The sequence below is a fragment of the Oxyura jamaicensis genome, chromosome 5, assembly GCF_011077185.1.
Source record: "Oxyura jamaicensis isolate SHBP4307 breed ruddy duck chromosome 5, BPBGC_Ojam_1.0, whole genome shotgun sequence".
Classification (NCBI taxonomy): Eukaryota; Metazoa; Chordata; class Aves; order Anseriformes; family Anatidae; genus Oxyura; species Oxyura jamaicensis.
In genome coordinates this window covers 6,736,977-6,753,826 of record NC_048897.1, presented here as the reverse complement: position 1 = coordinate 6,753,826, position 16,850 = coordinate 6,736,977, and the positions used below count along the sequence as shown (strand labels likewise).

Genomic DNA, 16,850 nt, shown 5'->3' with positions numbered 1-16,850 from the left:
GCTGGCTGGTCTTGTCTGGTATCAGCAGATGCTGAACATGCTGTCTTGTGCCTGGCACAGAAAAACAGGCTGCAGTTGCCACGAGGATGTGGAGATATAACGCATTTGGTTGCTGACATAGCAGCAACTCTCTTGGCTGCACCAGGCTGTCATGGCACAGGTAGCCACATTTTATTGCTTTAGAAACAGCTGTTGCCCAACCTGGGTTGGCTCTGGTCAGCAGGCACTTCACTTATAGCAAGATGCCTTACCGAAAAAGAGTTTTGTTAGAGCCCAGTGAAAGACTTACGTGGTCACACTAATACCCACAAAGCCAAAACAGGATGGTTTATTTTTTTTTTGGTGCAAGGTCAGCATAAAACAATCACCAGTAACTTGAGAGACCAACAGCTTATGTTGTGATATAATCAGTAGTCTGATGTACGTAACTACAAAAAGTCAATGCTTTTTAATAGGTGGAAAATAAAAAGTTATTCCTGACTTCGTTTAGTAAAATACCTTTCCAGAAGTAGCTGATTAAGTTTGAACAGTTGTCCCCATCAAAGATGGTCTTCTCCATCTCTGATGTTAGCTATCTCTTTTGCCACAGCTCTGGTACTCTGGACCCACCTCTAAGTTGATTTAACATTCTAAGTGGCTGATTAGGAAAAATATAATTATTTTCTTTTTACCCCCTGCAGTAGTCTTCTCTTAGGTTAATGAGTTAATTCGCCTCAGAGAAGCTCAAACAAGTGCCAGAGATGATGCAAGGGAAGCGGTGGGAATGCATGGCCCCTAGCAGAAAACAGGAGGGAAAACAAGACCTCTCCCTTCTGGCAGTGTAAGCTGGTCGATTGGTGTTCTTCCCTGGGACAAGAGTCTCACTGCTCAGTCAGAAAGTTGGTCAATCACGGCTTAGACTGATGCCACTGGGGGCTATTCCAGGAGATTTTGAAATGAGACACTAAGATACATAAATATGTGAGACTCTTTTAATGAGCTGTTTGATTAAGCCTACCTTAGGCTGGATAATCATTGTTCAGAAAAAAATATTTTACAGTTGTAATAGTTTTAAACAAGATGATGTTGAAAGTGAAAGAATTGTAAGAGGTAAAAAACAGACAAGACTCAGAGCAATCTCTCAAATTCCAAATGCACGCTATAAAATTGAGGTTCCTACTCATTATAATGACAAAATATGATTTGAAAATACATATGCTACAGGCTTAATTTTACAGAAATCCTATTAACATAGCATAAATGAAACAACAGTTTAAACAATCCTTTAAAATTCATACCTAACTTTTTAATTAAGGAGGGTCCCCACATTTTTCCTCAGAATAAGGACTACTTAATCTTTCAGAAATGAAGATCTAGAAAAACTTAAATGATGTAGTAGTAGAGCAGGATGAGCAAACGCATATTTGTTGAAATATAAAAAGCATATAAAATGTCACATTAGTTCTCTGCAGCTTTTTTCACTTTTTTTCATGATTTTTTTTTCTGAATTTTCATTCTTTCTACTGTAGCTTTTGACAGCACTCGTGAATAGCAGTAATTGTCCTTGTCCAGCATCTCTGTTTTAACTATCCTTTTCTTCTTTGATGTGTTTGATAGTCGAAACGGACTGCTAACATCTGTCAATCAGCTGAATATAACAGCACCCCCTTCTGGTTTCAACAGGGTGAGGTGTGGAATCTGGAACTCCCATGTTACCTGTATAGGGAAAACGGGATAAAAAATGAAGATATTCTAAAACTAGGTATTTTAGACATAAGAAATAGGCAAAATAAGACTATTGCCACTATGTTAGTACAACCTGTTCAATTTCAGGAGCTGAAGAGCAATTTTAGAACCCTTCTCATGGGCCATAGAGTAGCTCTGTGCAGGTGTGGTAGGCAGCATATTTTCAGCCCTGAATGCAGTGGCAGCTCTCCAAATATCTCCTCAGACAAGGACTCATTTGACAGCAAGCCTCCTGTCCTACTGCTTCCTTCTCTAGCGTGGGCCTAATGGCTAATGCTCTGAGTACCTGGCTGGTCTAGGTAACCTCCTATGCTGCCTAAGCAGCCATTTTTCATCTCTTCTGATGCAAACATGGTGGGTGGAGAGAATTATCTGATGGGCCAACTCTGTGCAAGAAATTAGTCCATGCTGTTTAATTAGACCACTACTTTGGTCTAGGAACTCCTTTATGATCTCAGTACCAGTATCTTTAAATTTGCCTAGATGTTAGGAAGAGGTATCCCAGACTCTGCAACATCATGCTACCACTGTGTTTTGCCATACTGAGCTGTATAAAGCCTAAATGTGAATTGTTTCAGAACTCCTTCTCCTTCAATTACATAAAGTACTGCCTGGTCACTTTAGGTATGTGCTTTTACTTCGAACCACGGGTTACAAACAGAAATTCACTATGACACAGGTCACACAGGTGCCACTAATCAATACAACAATCAGATTATAATCAGCCATTTCTGCTGAAGACCAGAAAACCACACCAAATAAATAACACCACTGAGACAGACTGAAACCAAACCTGATCCCACAAGCTGAAGAACAAAAGTAGGTGTTCGGATATCTCTGTATAGATTAGCCTACTAGGATGAGGGCCTTTTCTTTTACTGTTTTCTGTCAGGTAATGCTTGATATACTTTAGATTTCAAAAGCAATTCACTCCATGCCACATGTATGCGCAAGAAGAGGCACTGGGCATGCTTAATACGTATCCTTCCATCGCATTGTGTGGTAAGGGAGCATTATTTCTGGCATAGATACAACTGCAGTGGTAATGGAGCAGGGAAGGGGAGGGTACTGAAGTTTCTAGTCTGTTGCCTGACTGGGAAAGCAGACTGAACAGATGGTGTCAACTACAGTCTTTCCCTCCAAAAAGATCATCTGTACAGATAAATTCACACCTCAATATTGTCATTTACAAGATCCCATTTTCTTCTGCTGGATGTTTTGAAGGATCTAGTCCATGCTGTTTCATTTGCACGGCGATGTCAAATAGGTAATCATAACACTCACACCTAAAATTAAAAGGAAAAATATGTGAAATGTAAAGTTAGGCTCAAGTCTTACCACATTTTCTGAAAGTTATTAATTTTCTTTCTTGAACTGTACACCACCAATGTGACAGTCTGTCTGGACAGCTGTTATAATTCATTTCCATCACTGCTACGTGGTGAGTGAGCAAGGACACCCTGGTGTCAAGCATTTTTGCTATGTGAACTTGATTTGTTGCACTTTCATCAGCAAATGAAGAATACAATACCCTCCAGAAAAGGGACTAGGGAAGACTGGGAACAATATTGGTAGATGTCAAGTAAAAGCAGAGATTGTCTTCAGATTTCATATGGGAAGGGACTTGTCTGTGTAAAAGGCAAACATTGGGAACTCTGTCAGTCAGCACTGATTAGGAAGAAAAATCAGTGAAATCATGGATGAAACCATTACCAAATACATTCAGTGAGGCCAGAAATTAATGAATGTTCTGAATGATTAATAATTAACAGAAATGCATGTAATATTAGGGTCATTAAAATTTGAAGTATAATGGCAAAAGGTACCATATTCATAAATTGTACTCACATTGTTTTGGCTTTTTCCCATGTTTCTCCCCATACATAAACTCCATGACGTCTGACCAATACAGCGCAAGAATCTGGGTATTTTTCCATTGCTTTTGCCATTCTTTCCTTGAGATCCTTCTCCTCTGGTGTATTCTCAATAATGGGAACCACTAGTGTATCATCATATCTAAGAGAAAAATACATGTTTATATTTTAAAAATGCTGTGTTTGGAAGTGTGATCTATCTTATGCTTTAGCTCTTCTATAAGGAAGAGATTCTCTTTGCATAAAGATGTTAAATTCTCAACACTACAGAGTTTTAAGCTCTTCTCTTGTTAGTCGCACTGTAACATATGAACTCCAGAGATATCTCCCACTCCCAAACTTATGCCATTCTGGCAATATCTGAACCGCACTTGAGGCAGAAAAAGAAAATAACACTTCAATGTATTAGGTGTAGTTGTTTGTTCACATATCATCACTTTGTTGGGTCCCTTTACAACTTTTTCAGACTCTCTTCATCCTGTATTGGCATCACCTACAAGCTTGATCTCAGATTAAATTATTCAAAACAATCACATCATGAAGAAGGAAATTAAGCTGTTTGCTGGAGACCAGAAAAAAATAATTTAGGTAGTCCAAAAAGCCCCTGGAAATAAGATTGTCCTTCTAAGGCATATAAATAGAAAGAGTCAACACATGAAAAATAAATTCTTCTCTGTGATAGAGTGATTGGTGGGCTATATGTGATCTTAAGAGAGCCTGAGAACCCCAGTTCCAAAGACAAGATGATGCATGTTATTCAATGGAACTTGCCTAACAGTTTCTTGTGAAGGAGGACTGGGATATTTGGCATTGTTTGAACCTTAATTAACACTGGCAGAAACTTGTTTAAATAGTTTTTAATAAGTCCCCAGTTCACATGCAGATTTATCACTGAGATCTCATAGATATTTCATGAGTGGATGCTAGTACAATTCTTAAAAAACACAGAGGGGAAGCAATGATAAAAATAACATAGCCTGTACTTTGTATTACATATTCACAAAATTAAGAGGTCTCATCCCTTGCAGTTTTCTATGCTGACGCTTTTCCCAAGGAAGTCTAAAAATAGTGAGTGAAGAAAATTTAAGTATTTATAGGTTTACTTTGATTCTCATATATTCTGATCACTTAAAATTAGATTTGGAGCATTTGCTACTTATAACGACATCAGCTGAGGGATTGGTTTCCTGCTTTCTAGTTGGACCTGAGTTTGGAAGCAGGTATAATCACCATAAACTGATTCCCAATCATAACCTCGTTAGTAAGATTTACAGAATCATAGAGTGGCTGAGGTTGGAATGGACCTCTGAAGATCATCTAATCCAACCCCCTGCCGAGCAGGTTCACCTAGAGCACGTTGCACAGGATGGCATCCAGGTGGGTTTTTAATAACTCCAGAGGAGTCTCCACAACTTCTCTGGGCAATCTGTTCCAGTGCTCTGTCACCCTCAGGGTAAAGAAGTGCCATCTCATATTTAGCCAGAATTATTATCTATAAAACCCACAGAAGACTCTGAATGAGTTAAACTAAACAGATACCAAGTATTTTACTGAAAGATAAAGAACCTGCATTCAGATAAAGATTTATGTAAAATACTTTGACACAATCTGAGACTTTCAAAGCTATTTACTACAGATCTAGTTCTCTGTCTACAGAAGTCAAAGGTAAAGTTATTCTGGCATCTCTAAGATCATATTTAGGCCAACAAATACTTCTGATTATCCTATCTGTAACATTTTCCTGGATAGCTTCCAGAAAAGGTTTATGTAATTAGAAAAAATATATTCTCAATATCCCCTGTTGTTGTTATTGTTAAGATCCTATTCTGCACTATAGAATTTATTTGTAATTCAGTGAGCAGTCTGGTGTGAAGCAAGACAACAGAACTGATCTAGGGTGGATTACCATGTACTTTGCAAACATGTACTGAGCAAACATAATCTGATGCTCTGCTTTATTTTTTCTGGTAGATTCGCAGGATGGCACAGGACAACTTGTAGATATGGAGCATAATACAGTGTTTTCTGACTGACGTAAAAGAATTTATGAAAACTCACAATGCAAAACCAAAAAACAAACAAACAAAAAAAACTTTCTGTTTTTTGTTGTTGTTGTTTTTAAACCAGTGTTGTTAGACAATTCAGTATAAGGGATGTCTTTTACTAGGAAGTTTTGCCACATGAAAAATATAAATGCTAATGCTGTCAAGAAGGGGAAATCTGGCAAGTCAACCAAAACTGAATAAAATATGCCTAGGCATAAAATTACAAGTCAAACATATTGCTTGCTCCCTTGCCACAGGGCAATTGTTAGTTACAAAAATTAACATCAAAAAGTGGAAAGAATTAAGCATTTCAATTTTTCATCTAATTGTCACATATTATATAAATGTTGTTTGCTGGTCTCAATTCAACACTCTGTGGGTGGAGTCCTCAAAACAAGCCATCACACATAATTTGGAATAACTCAGCACTTACCTCAGAGCTCATCCTTGAAAAGTAATAATATTATCTTTAATGAGCTGTTTATTCTGAATTTTCTTTCAAAGTCTGTCAAGTAAAATCTGAAATCCTCTACTCTCTTAACTTGCCCTCAACTAGCACAGGCAATGATATGTGAAGTCCACCCAAATGCAGTTTGTGCTTTATCAATCTAACCTAATGTTGGCTGGCTACAATTTCAGTTTAACGTTGTATTGATGCATTAACATCTCTGTTCTTGAGATATTTGTTGGGACATGGCTCTTTATTTGGTTTGTTTCTGTAGCTCAAGAGACCACAGGAACTTTGACATTAAAAGATTTTATCTCAGATCTCTTCCATAGGCTTAAGACCTTCGTAGGGGAAGCCAATTACTGATTTATTCCAGAGGTCTTGTTACTACTTATTCCTAATACTTTATATTATACACTTGAACAGACATAACTCAAATTACTTGTCATCTATTTATTTTGCTGAAAACAAGCAATCAAATAGCATGTCTCTGTTCTTAAACATGAAGATATACCGGTAATAGCCTCCTGAAGTACACTTCTGTATTCCTTTTATCATCTCCTGATGGGTAATAGTGAACTCACTCCCTCGGTAAAGAAGGGTAGCCATAACAGCAGCCTTGGAGTGAGTATGGATCACTGCGCCTGCTCCTAAGAAGAGAAAAAGAAGAAAAATATATATTTTATAATTTTAAAATGCATCTATTGAGAACATTTTATTCACATGCTTGATACATTTCCTTTGGTTAGGCATTGTAGCAAATGGTGATCTACTGTAGTAGAAGAACAAATATACAGCAGCGTAAATAAAGGTAGGAAATAATTACTCATCTATAAAGGATAATTACAGATTGTCTGGTACCTATGTCAAATTTTAGTTAGTGATAAATTCTAGGAGAAAAACTACTTGAACAAAAGCAAGGAGAAACATTCCTCGCATATTTCTTTATGTACTGCAAAGACTAAAACACTCTAAGTTAATCAGAAATCTGATTCTAGAGAATTTCCAAACTTATTTGTGAAAGTTTGAAGACTTTTACTTTATTTTTATGCAAGTAGTCTTCCTCAGTCATCCACTGATTCTCTGAAAAATTATTGTTATCTTATTGTACCATGACAGAAAGATAGATAATAATTATAATTTACTTTACTAATACGGCTGCAATGTTGCCAAAAAATACAAGTTTTCCTCATGTACAAATGCAAGTTTCTTGTGTAGGAAGATGAGCTGAGACTCCCTAAATCCTTTTTATAGTATCAGATGTAATCTTACACAAAATCAAAAGCTGAATATTACTGTCCTTCTGCAGATGTTCCAGTACAGTCATGCCAGAGAAATGCATGGAACATTATTTGCAGCCCAAATCCCTCAATACATCTTTTGACAAAGACATCTTTTCCCAAATGTATGATTGCAAGCCATACTGCTACCTAAATGTACTAAGGAATTTTAACAACTAAGATTTTATAACGTCTCTGACGCCAGAAAAGGAAACAGATGCCCAACTGGAAACTAGCAGTGTGATTACAGTCACTATGTGATTAAAGAAAAGTTTCATACTTCTTTCACCTATCAATAATTTAGAGCCTTTAACCATAGTGAAAACTTGTAAAAGGATATCTTATACCTTGCAAAATGTGTAAACACCCCATTCCCTCTTGCAACCACACTAAATTAACAAACTGCACTAAAAATCAGTGGTGAAGAGTTGATGATCACAGGTGTACCTACGTAAGAAAGTGTAAATGAGACTCATGGGATGTTACCCCAGATTACCTTCCATTGTATGTGTTCCTGCACAAATTAATTTATTTTGTAGGTTCATGTTTGTTTGTTTGTTTGTTTTGTTTTTCTTCTCTGTGACTTTCATGTATGAAGAATCTGGTACTGAATTTTGATTTTGTGTGTGTATATATAGTGTTCCAGTCATCACTGAACCAAAAAGATTTGCTACGTACCTCTCATAGTGTAGGCATTCATAAAAAGAGGTGTGCACTGGCTTTTCTTTAGCTTTTTGTGTGGTGGGGGACCACTGATGTCCCGCTCATTCATGTCACAAACAAACATATCTTCTGGCTGTAAGAGAGAAAATACTGTTACTTGTGATGCTTGAACAGTTTTGTTTTCCTTCCAGGGAAATATATACTTACATAAACGCCATATATTTATTATAGCATGCAATTTTAACTTTGGAAAAAGTTAAAAAAATAAAAGAATAGAAGTTTAAAAGTTATTCTAGCTGCTAACATTAATTATCATCACTGTCTAAAGCGAGTGAATATTAGGTATTCTATTATTCAGACTTCTGTAGAGCAGATATTTATAAAACTAAAAATTTCTAGGAAAGGAGACATCTATCTAAATAACAATCAATAAACAAGGAAAAGTAGGAACTTATTCCAAAAAAAAAGAAATGTAGATGTACTTTTCCTTTACACCATTAAGAACCAACAAAGGAAACAAATTAAAACTGAATATATTTAACTTGTAAAATGTATTTTTATGTATTTTTAACCTTGCTTTTAGTAGCTTTACAGGAATGTTACCCTTGCAGCAACTCATCACAGGAGAGAATTGTTCAGGGTAGAAATAAAACTGTTTTCTAATTAAAAAAAAACATCAGGAAATATAATCACAAGAGATCACTTTGCTCACTATGCTCAGTCCACTGCTGCTGCCAACAAGGAACAAAATATGACCATCTTGTCATATTTTTTGCTTATCTTGCTAATGTTCCTATCATGCACTATTCAAGTTTCTATCAGTGAAGAGATAGATTCCTTTCACTCATCATTGTATTTTCCCTCAGACCTGTAAAATAAGTATCTGGGGAGTTCCTGCTGTTGTAAAATAGTTACCATTTACCATTTCCCCCTCCACTTATATTTTGGTATTTTGCTGTTTCAGGGAAGGAATAAAATAGCCAAGGTCACCTTTTTGAGGTGCAACCCCATCTATTTTCTGAGGAGATCAAGAGAAAGATTAGCAATCACTCAAATGACAAGAAACAGAAAGGAGATGTTAGTGCTTAATTACGTAGGTATTACTGAAACTGTAGACAGATATCTATAAAGCCATTTAATCTTGAAAAAGAAAACAGCTGGTCTAGAGTAACTTTCAGTCTTCTTAGTTAATTTAGTCGTGATGATCTCTCCATTTTAACCCACACTGGCCACAGAAACAAACATTGGCTTGCTATGTTATCTAAATACTTAAATATGGAGAGAACTCCACAGTTATTACAAGAATGCAATGAATAATATAGTAAGTGTCTAACTTTACAGAAGGAAAAATGAAACACTAAACAAAGGCACTTCCGTCCATCTCAAAATGAGGTCTGAGGTAAAAATAATGTTCAACATACCTGTATTCTTTCCTTCTGGACTCCTGAAGGAGCGATGTAGATTTCATTTCTAAGGAAAGTTACAGACAGGAAAAACTATAAAAAACACATCTATTTAACTGCACGGCATTATAACTGTAGATACATTGAAAAGGAAATACAACTTTCTTGCTCCTTGCATATAGTCACAGGTAGGTCTTCTTTTCTTTAATGCAACTGGATCATACAAGGGCATATCAATTCTCTAGCTTACATGAATATCAGACTGTTTTCAACTTAAGAAATCTGAAACACTTGCAGGAAATGCAACTTTTTTTTCCCTGAAAAGGAAAACACCCAAATTTCATCTACATTAATTCAAAACTCTATACCTCAGAATTCAGAACAAAAAATTGTACAAAAGAAACTGCAATCAGATACCGAGCTGTAGCAAAACTGTTTATAACAGTATAAATTGTCTACTTTACAATATAAATACTTTCATTTTTGTTGTAGCTGTCTAGTTTATATACAGTTTTAAAATGCATTTATACATTTATTTGCATTCATTAAAAATCACAAATTCAATGCAATCAAGTGACAAATTTAAGTAAAGTGCATCACTTCTTGCAAGCTTTACGTGAATAAAATCTACTAAAAATGATTTAAGTGATTTTAAGATGGCATTTGAAATATTTTCAATAACAGCAAAGAAAATCAGATTACTATTTCTTATACTTGTAATCACTATTTGGTTTCAACAGCAATGTATTAAATTCAGGAGCGCAGAGACATCTAGTGAATAATTACTCACGTTACAGATATAGCTAAGAAGCACGAGATGTTTATTTATTTATTTATTTTCCACTTCTTTAGAAATTTGTCATGCAAGGAAAATCTGATGATGAAATACAGACTGTGAAATACAGGATACCTGACAGAATTCTAGATCCACTTTTAATAATGCTATACCATATCCAAACTGGTGTATTTTTTCTGAGTAGATACTGTAAATTGTGCGGTGAGTAATGGCAATCAGGATTAGTTGGTAAGATTAGTTGCTACAATTTCAGTTGAATTTCACTTGCTCTAGGCTAGTCCGCTCTTTGCCTCATGGCCATTCATTTTGAAACATACCTACTGCTGCTGTAGGCATGAGTACAGTTACAAAGATTACCACTCCTACCATAGTAAGATGATATACTAGTAGTAACTCAAGTACATATTTCAGTGTGGTCTGAGCAATAAAGTGATAGAACTGTCGAGGAACACCATGCTACTATGTTCCTTTATTCGCTGTTGACAACATTTGTCTTGTCACAATGAACATGAATTACATAGAAACAGCAAAGAAAATAACCTACATTTAGCTACTGATGAGAAAGTAGCGTTAGAAAGATCTTTCTGTAAGTGAAGAACTTTGAAAACAAGAATTAATCCTCTTATCATTCCTCCGATTATTTATTGCTGTTGGTTTGTTTGCAAAATCAGGCAGGGAAGTGAGATGACCTGCCCAAAGCCATTAGAGTATCACAAATATTAGTGTTTTGGGCTGTGTTTATTTGAGATATACATATATAATATATTTAAATGGTAATAGCTGTTTTCATTCTGACATACACTGCATGGAAGGGTATGTCAGAAGAATGAGGGATCGGTCATTTTCAAGTTACAGTGTCACAACACCCCGTGACGCGATGGTGGCAGACACTGTGCAAGCTATTTTGCAGTGATGGTTTCTCTTTTATTTTCAGTGGCCACTGAGAGGAGCTCTGTCTCCATTAGAAGCTTGGAAAATATGAACAGGGGCTGATGAGCAAAGTGTTGCTCCTCAGATACACAACAAAAATTGTTTTGCTCTTGCCTGTTCTGCTTTAATTATATGCCAAGAATATCTCCTTAGGAATTATCTCAGTTGAACAGTGATTTCCTTATTGAAAGAAATGTCTTGTCTGCGACATGTCTAAGGTGGGATTAATCTCATCTAACCAGAGGTATTTGATAGCCTGGTGTAACCTAATCTAGATTCCATAGTCAGTGGAATTAAAAAAAGAGAATAGATTATTCCTTGAAGGCAATTCATCTACCTTAAAGATAGAAAAAGGACAGAATAAAAAAACTCTCTGAAGTTGCCTCTCCTTCTCCACTGAAGGAACCTCAGTAATTAATTCAGGCTAGACACTTCCTTTCTGTATGGTATTGCTCATTTCCCCTTCTACCTTCTTACATGCGCTTGACAGTCAAACATTTGTCATGGAACTGAACTGCCCTCACCAAATACTAAATACAGCTACCTCTCTCTATACTCATCATAGAATGATTTGGGCTGTAAGGGACATTCAAAGATCATATAGTTTCTTTTTCTTCCATCTTTACTTACCCATGTTTCAAGCTGATTCCTCCACCAGTTCCTGTTACCCAGCCTAAATCATAAAACAGTCTGCAAAGCTCTGGGATAAGGTTTCTTGGATGCAGCTTTTCCTGCAAATAAAATAAAATAAAATAAAAAGTTAAAAGCTCTCATAAACATCACAAAACCAAGAATTCTGAAACATAGTTTAAAGGGGTAGTGCTTTCATACTGCACTATGACAGTCTGATTTACACTTACTAACTTCAATTTCAAAATGACTGTGTCTTTGTACAATGTCCTTTTCACTTTGCTGGGGCCATTCACACCTTGAAACAAACAAAATTCTGAAATAAAATATGGCTGCTTATCCTTCACAGGAATAGTCTCATCTCAAAGTTATCCAAGTGCATGGCCCACGAGTATTACCAACCAGATTGCATCATAGACCATATGGAAAATAAATGTATATAACTTCATCCACTTTGAAAAGCTCTACTGTTTTTCCATTATATCAATTGTTTTGCTAGCTTTGAAGTTTCATAGCTTCATTATGAATTATAATTTTAATGCATACTTATAACAAATTTCGGTAGAATAATTTTTAAGCTGTTAATATTATTTACACAGCAGTCAAGAATACCATAGAAAAGATAGGCAAATTATTTGATGAACTTCACATTCCTGCATTTTTACATGGTTACCTCACAAGCAGTTTAGCCAGAAGGCAAATTGCATTATTTTAACATTTCTTTCAGAAAGAAAAAAGTTATTTATTTTTTTCCACATTCCATTGTTTATTACATATATATTGTTGTTCATGTACATATATGTATTATATATACACACTACATATATAAATATATTTCACATATAAATACACATCTATATACAGATATATACATCTATCTATCTGACTATTAACCAAAGGTACCTGTCATGGCAAAGATACATTTGTCATTGACCTAAACCAGAATGGCTTTACAGTACAAGCCAAAACTACTTATTGGCAATTCTAAGCATTTCTTTGCACTGAACATATAAAACTCAGAGAACTGGACCTAACAAGTAGGTAACAGTCTTTGGTAATTAGGTATCGGAAAAATTAAGATCTTTAATGTTGGAAATATTTATATGAGAAAAATAACCAGTATATAAAGAGAAAATTGTGAGATAAAGACTTTAATTCACAGTGTGCTTGAATTTACACATTTGCATGTTGACTTGAGTATTTCTTTTAGCTTATCTTAGAGAACAAAAACCAAACAAAGCCTCCCTGCTTTACCAGTGTAAAAGCAAAAATTATATGTATTTTCACAAAGATCCTGATATAACTGAACCCTTCAAGTAATGGATAAAACAGTATAGAAACAGAAGTACTTTCACATAAATGTGAACGGGGTAAGATTTTTAAGTACAGCACCCCAGTAACAGAGCCGGTTTTGTGTGACACCAATCAGCAATTAACACATGTACTCCTGCATTGCCTCTATTTTCATCAGAAAAATTATCAAATTTAGGAAGGCTATTTTGGAAAAAAAAAAGACCCTTAGGTCATCAAATACTGACCATGGATACTGCAGCCAACTCTTGCATAATTTGTTATATATATTAAAATATGTATGTAAAGTCTGACCAATACTTCAATTTAGCAGTGTACCACCATATTCTTCAATGACACTTGTTTATGAAGATGTTATCTTTAAAGAACTGGCATTCACTTCAAATGCTAATCCTGCCTGCTCTGTTTCTGTTCTTTAGAGTCTCCTTCAATATATTTAAAAAAAAATAAAAATAAATGCCTGTTTATTCAAGTGTTAGACAGAGACTAACCAGCACACCTAGAAACTTAGCTAAGAAGTTAGACTCTTCAAGCACCAAGAACCTATGTAAGTTCACACTACTTAAAACAGAATATTATAGACAAGAATACATAAAGAGGGGGAAAAAAGCCCAAATAAGCAAACTTCTACATTTACAGTGAAAAAATTCTGAAATCCCTCCCTCAATTACACAACTGAAAAGGAAACCATTCCTTTCCAGCTTTTATTCACTGAGAACAGTTAACATACTAACAAGTATATTCTGACTAACTAAGCATTTCTCAAATACTACTGTCACTGAAATGTGTACTGATTCTGAAAATATTAATGCATGTGTCCTACGTTTACAAATACAGGTGCGTAGCGTGTGTAAATTATGGGTCCCCGTTCTGTTGTTCTAACTTGTTACAGACTGCCACAAACATCCTGTTTTGACTTTCATTCAACACGACATCACTATATCCAACCCATGAACACGCTGGATTCATTTCAAAGAAAAATTATCCCTTCTACTTTTGATGGAACAAACTCCTATTAAACAGGTTATATTGCCCTTATTTATTGAATGGACACAGCTGTGAAAAAATCTATTATAGCATTCTTCCAATTGTTTCAGATTTTCTCTGTTTGGCGAATCTGGACGTTTACCACAGCAGTCACATTCATAGCAGAATATATGTGCTTTTTGCCACTTTAAATCATCAGAAATATTTTTGTTCAAATTCAGGAGCTACTTTCATCAAAAACATACAAAAATAAGTATCATCCAGAAATTTTGACTATTTTTCTGAAGAACTCTGGGATTAGAAATCAATCCTCAGAGTTTAGTATTTTTCCAGGATTAGTGGATATTGATTATAACCATAAACTACCTGAACAGAAATATTGTTGTATTTCATGTTTAAAATTCCTGATAATAAAGAGGACATTCCTTTTCAAATCTAAAAAAGGTTATCTACTGTTACAAGCTTGGGAGTGAACTTGTGACAGATGTAGGCAACCACAGGATCACTCTTTGTCAAATTTCAACGAACAGTACTTTTTAAGCTGATTTTTAAGGTGAAGGAAAGATGGCATTTGGTTTTCTCTTCCTTAGGTCCCCAACTCAGGATCTAGCCCACTAGTTTTCTCATACAGTCCATGTGGGCAATTTCGCTTCTTTGCTGCTGTGCTGTTATCATCTTGACCTGAGCTTCCAACATGATGTTACGTATGAAGGAAAACTCCACAAATTTTAATGAGTTAAAAGAAGTGACTGAATTTTCAATCCGTTATTTTTTTATTATTATTATTTTTAATTTATTTTTGAAAACAAGTTTGCTGGTAGATTTCAAAAGAGAAGCTGACTAGAAGTATTCACTTAACATTTAGACTATTTCCAGCAGTTAAATCTTTCCAGAAAACGATTACTGTATTTTGCAAAAAGACTGGTTGCTCAAGGAAAAATGGCTTTTTCCTATTTTATCCAAATTCTTATTCTTAGTACTATTAAAACTGGAAAAGTGATAATATCATGTAAATCTAATGTAATGGAAATCAAGGTGGCCCCAGGCTACCTGTGGAACAAACGCATTGTAAAACTCAACTAAAGTGTGGTTATTTCAGGATATTACAGTAATTAAGCCTAATATATATATATATATATAGCTGATATATAAGCCTGATATATATATATATATATATATACCTGATATATATATACACACATATATATAGACGCACACGTAAGTATGTACATCTTCCTCACAAATTGCTTAGAAAAAATTGTATTGTCCTGAGAAAGAAGCATGGATGGAGTCATATAGTTGATATTTCACACTGCCGTGTAGTAAATCATTATTTCTTGCTATAGCTAAGTTTAATGTGGCAAAGTGGATCTGTGCTACACCATGTATAAAGTAAGAAAAGTAGCATTAGTTAAGCTGGTAGATTTCTGCTCAAAATCTGTCTATAGCAATTTGTTAAATAACCAAAGTAGCAAAAATAACGTAATGATCCTTTAAGATATTTTTCTACGACGCCTTCAAAACCATGCAAGGATTTTATAAATCAGAAGGGACTTTTTTCTTTTAAGTGAGAAAAATAAATACTTGTAAGGGAGGTTAGAAGGCAATGTGGTGAGGAACCCTGCCCTGCCTAGAAGCCTCTAGCTGACAATGTTTACAGTGGATACAGGTCCCCGGCTGAAACCGATCATTTATTTATTGCACGCCACTTTTACTTGTTATTGCAGCAATTAGAAGCCTTAATGAGTTTTCAAGGCCGGGTGTTTGGCAGCTGTCCCCCCGGCCAGCCCCGCGCTCCCAACGCCCCGGCCCCGCCGCCCGTTAGCGCTGCCCCCAACGGCTGAGGCGAAGCGAGCCCGGCCCCGCCCCAACGGCCGGGGCTGCGCGCGGCCGCCCGTTACCTGCGCGCCGTCGCGCCCGGGCCCGCAGCCGTTGGCGGCAGCCATAGCGCCCAGCCGGGGGCCTCGCACGGCGCTCCGGGACACGGAGCACGCCCCCGGGCCGGGCGCTCGGCGCAGGCAGCGCAGCGGGCAGCCCCGGCGGCGCGGCGGGGCGGGGCGGGAAGCCAGGCAAGATGGCGGCCTCCTTGTGGCGGAGCTGCGCCGGGCCGCTGAGGCTGCTGCTGGCCGGGCGGCCGGCCCTGGGCGCCGCCGCCGCCCGCGGGGGCTGGAGGCTGCTGCACGGCTCCCGGCAGCGCCGCGGTGAGTGCTGGCTGCGGGCGGCCCGGCGGCCTCGGGGCCGGGCCGGGCTGTTAGCGAGCGCGTTTCGGCGGCCTTCTGACAAGAGCTGCTCCTGTCTGCGACCAAATGCTCTTTGTTTTTCAATGCGAGTTTAGGAGTCAAATTTAGGGTTTGATACTGAAACGCTGTTCTTAATTTCAAAGATGGATCCTTGGCCTCTGAGCCGGGTGAGTGCTGCCGCGCTCAGGTCCTGTATCGGTTACTAAGATAGTAATATTCAAGTCCTTGGCATGTAGGCTTTTAAAACATTATCTGATACACTTTAGGAAAACTTACGCTTTTCATTCTTTGCTTTAACCGATATGGAACTGCATAGAGCATGGAAAAAGGCAGACAGATAAAGGAAGGAAAGAAAATGTAAGTACAGGTCAATTTCAAAGAGGTAATCTACCAGTGCCTTTGAAAGGAAGGAAGCAAGTAAGCACACAGCAGAAGTCTCGTCAAATTGCCAGGAGTAAGTGTGTAGGAACAAATTTGGGAAGGTAAAGGCATAAAAATGATGCAGTTCTCATCTTGCA

At 36.9% G+C, this 16,850-nt stretch overlaps 2 protein-coding genes across 2 annotated transcripts in view; one reads left to right on the top strand and one right to left on the bottom strand.

The window, feature by feature from the left end:
• Nucleotides 1-949: 949 nt before the first annotated feature.
• APIP (APAF1 interacting protein) lies at nucleotides 950-16,104 on the bottom strand. Its single transcript, XM_035327504.1, has 8 exons — nucleotides 15,994-16,104; nucleotides 11,795-11,895; nucleotides 9,457-9,505; nucleotides 8,051-8,168; nucleotides 6,607-6,742; nucleotides 3,574-3,741; nucleotides 2,898-3,011; nucleotides 950-1,695 (listed from the first exon to the last, which is right to left on the bottom strand). Exons 1-7 carry the CDS (start codon nucleotides 16,036-16,038, stop codon nucleotides 2,912-2,914), a joined length of 717 nt encoding a protein of 238 aa, XP_035183395.1. The 5' UTR covers nucleotides 16,039-16,104; the 3' UTR covers nucleotides 950-1,695; nucleotides 2,898-2,911.
• A 62-nt stretch (nucleotides 16,105-16,166) lies between these two features.
• PDHX (pyruvate dehydrogenase complex component X) overlaps nucleotides 16,167-16,850 on the top strand; it is a 43,764-nt gene continuing 43,080 nt past the window's right edge. Inside the window, exon 1 of the mRNA XM_035327503.1 lies at nucleotides 16,167-16,293. Coding sequence (XP_035183394.1) covers nucleotides 16,167-16,293 — 127 coding nt within the window. The remainder of the gene's footprint in view (nucleotides 16,294-16,850) is intronic.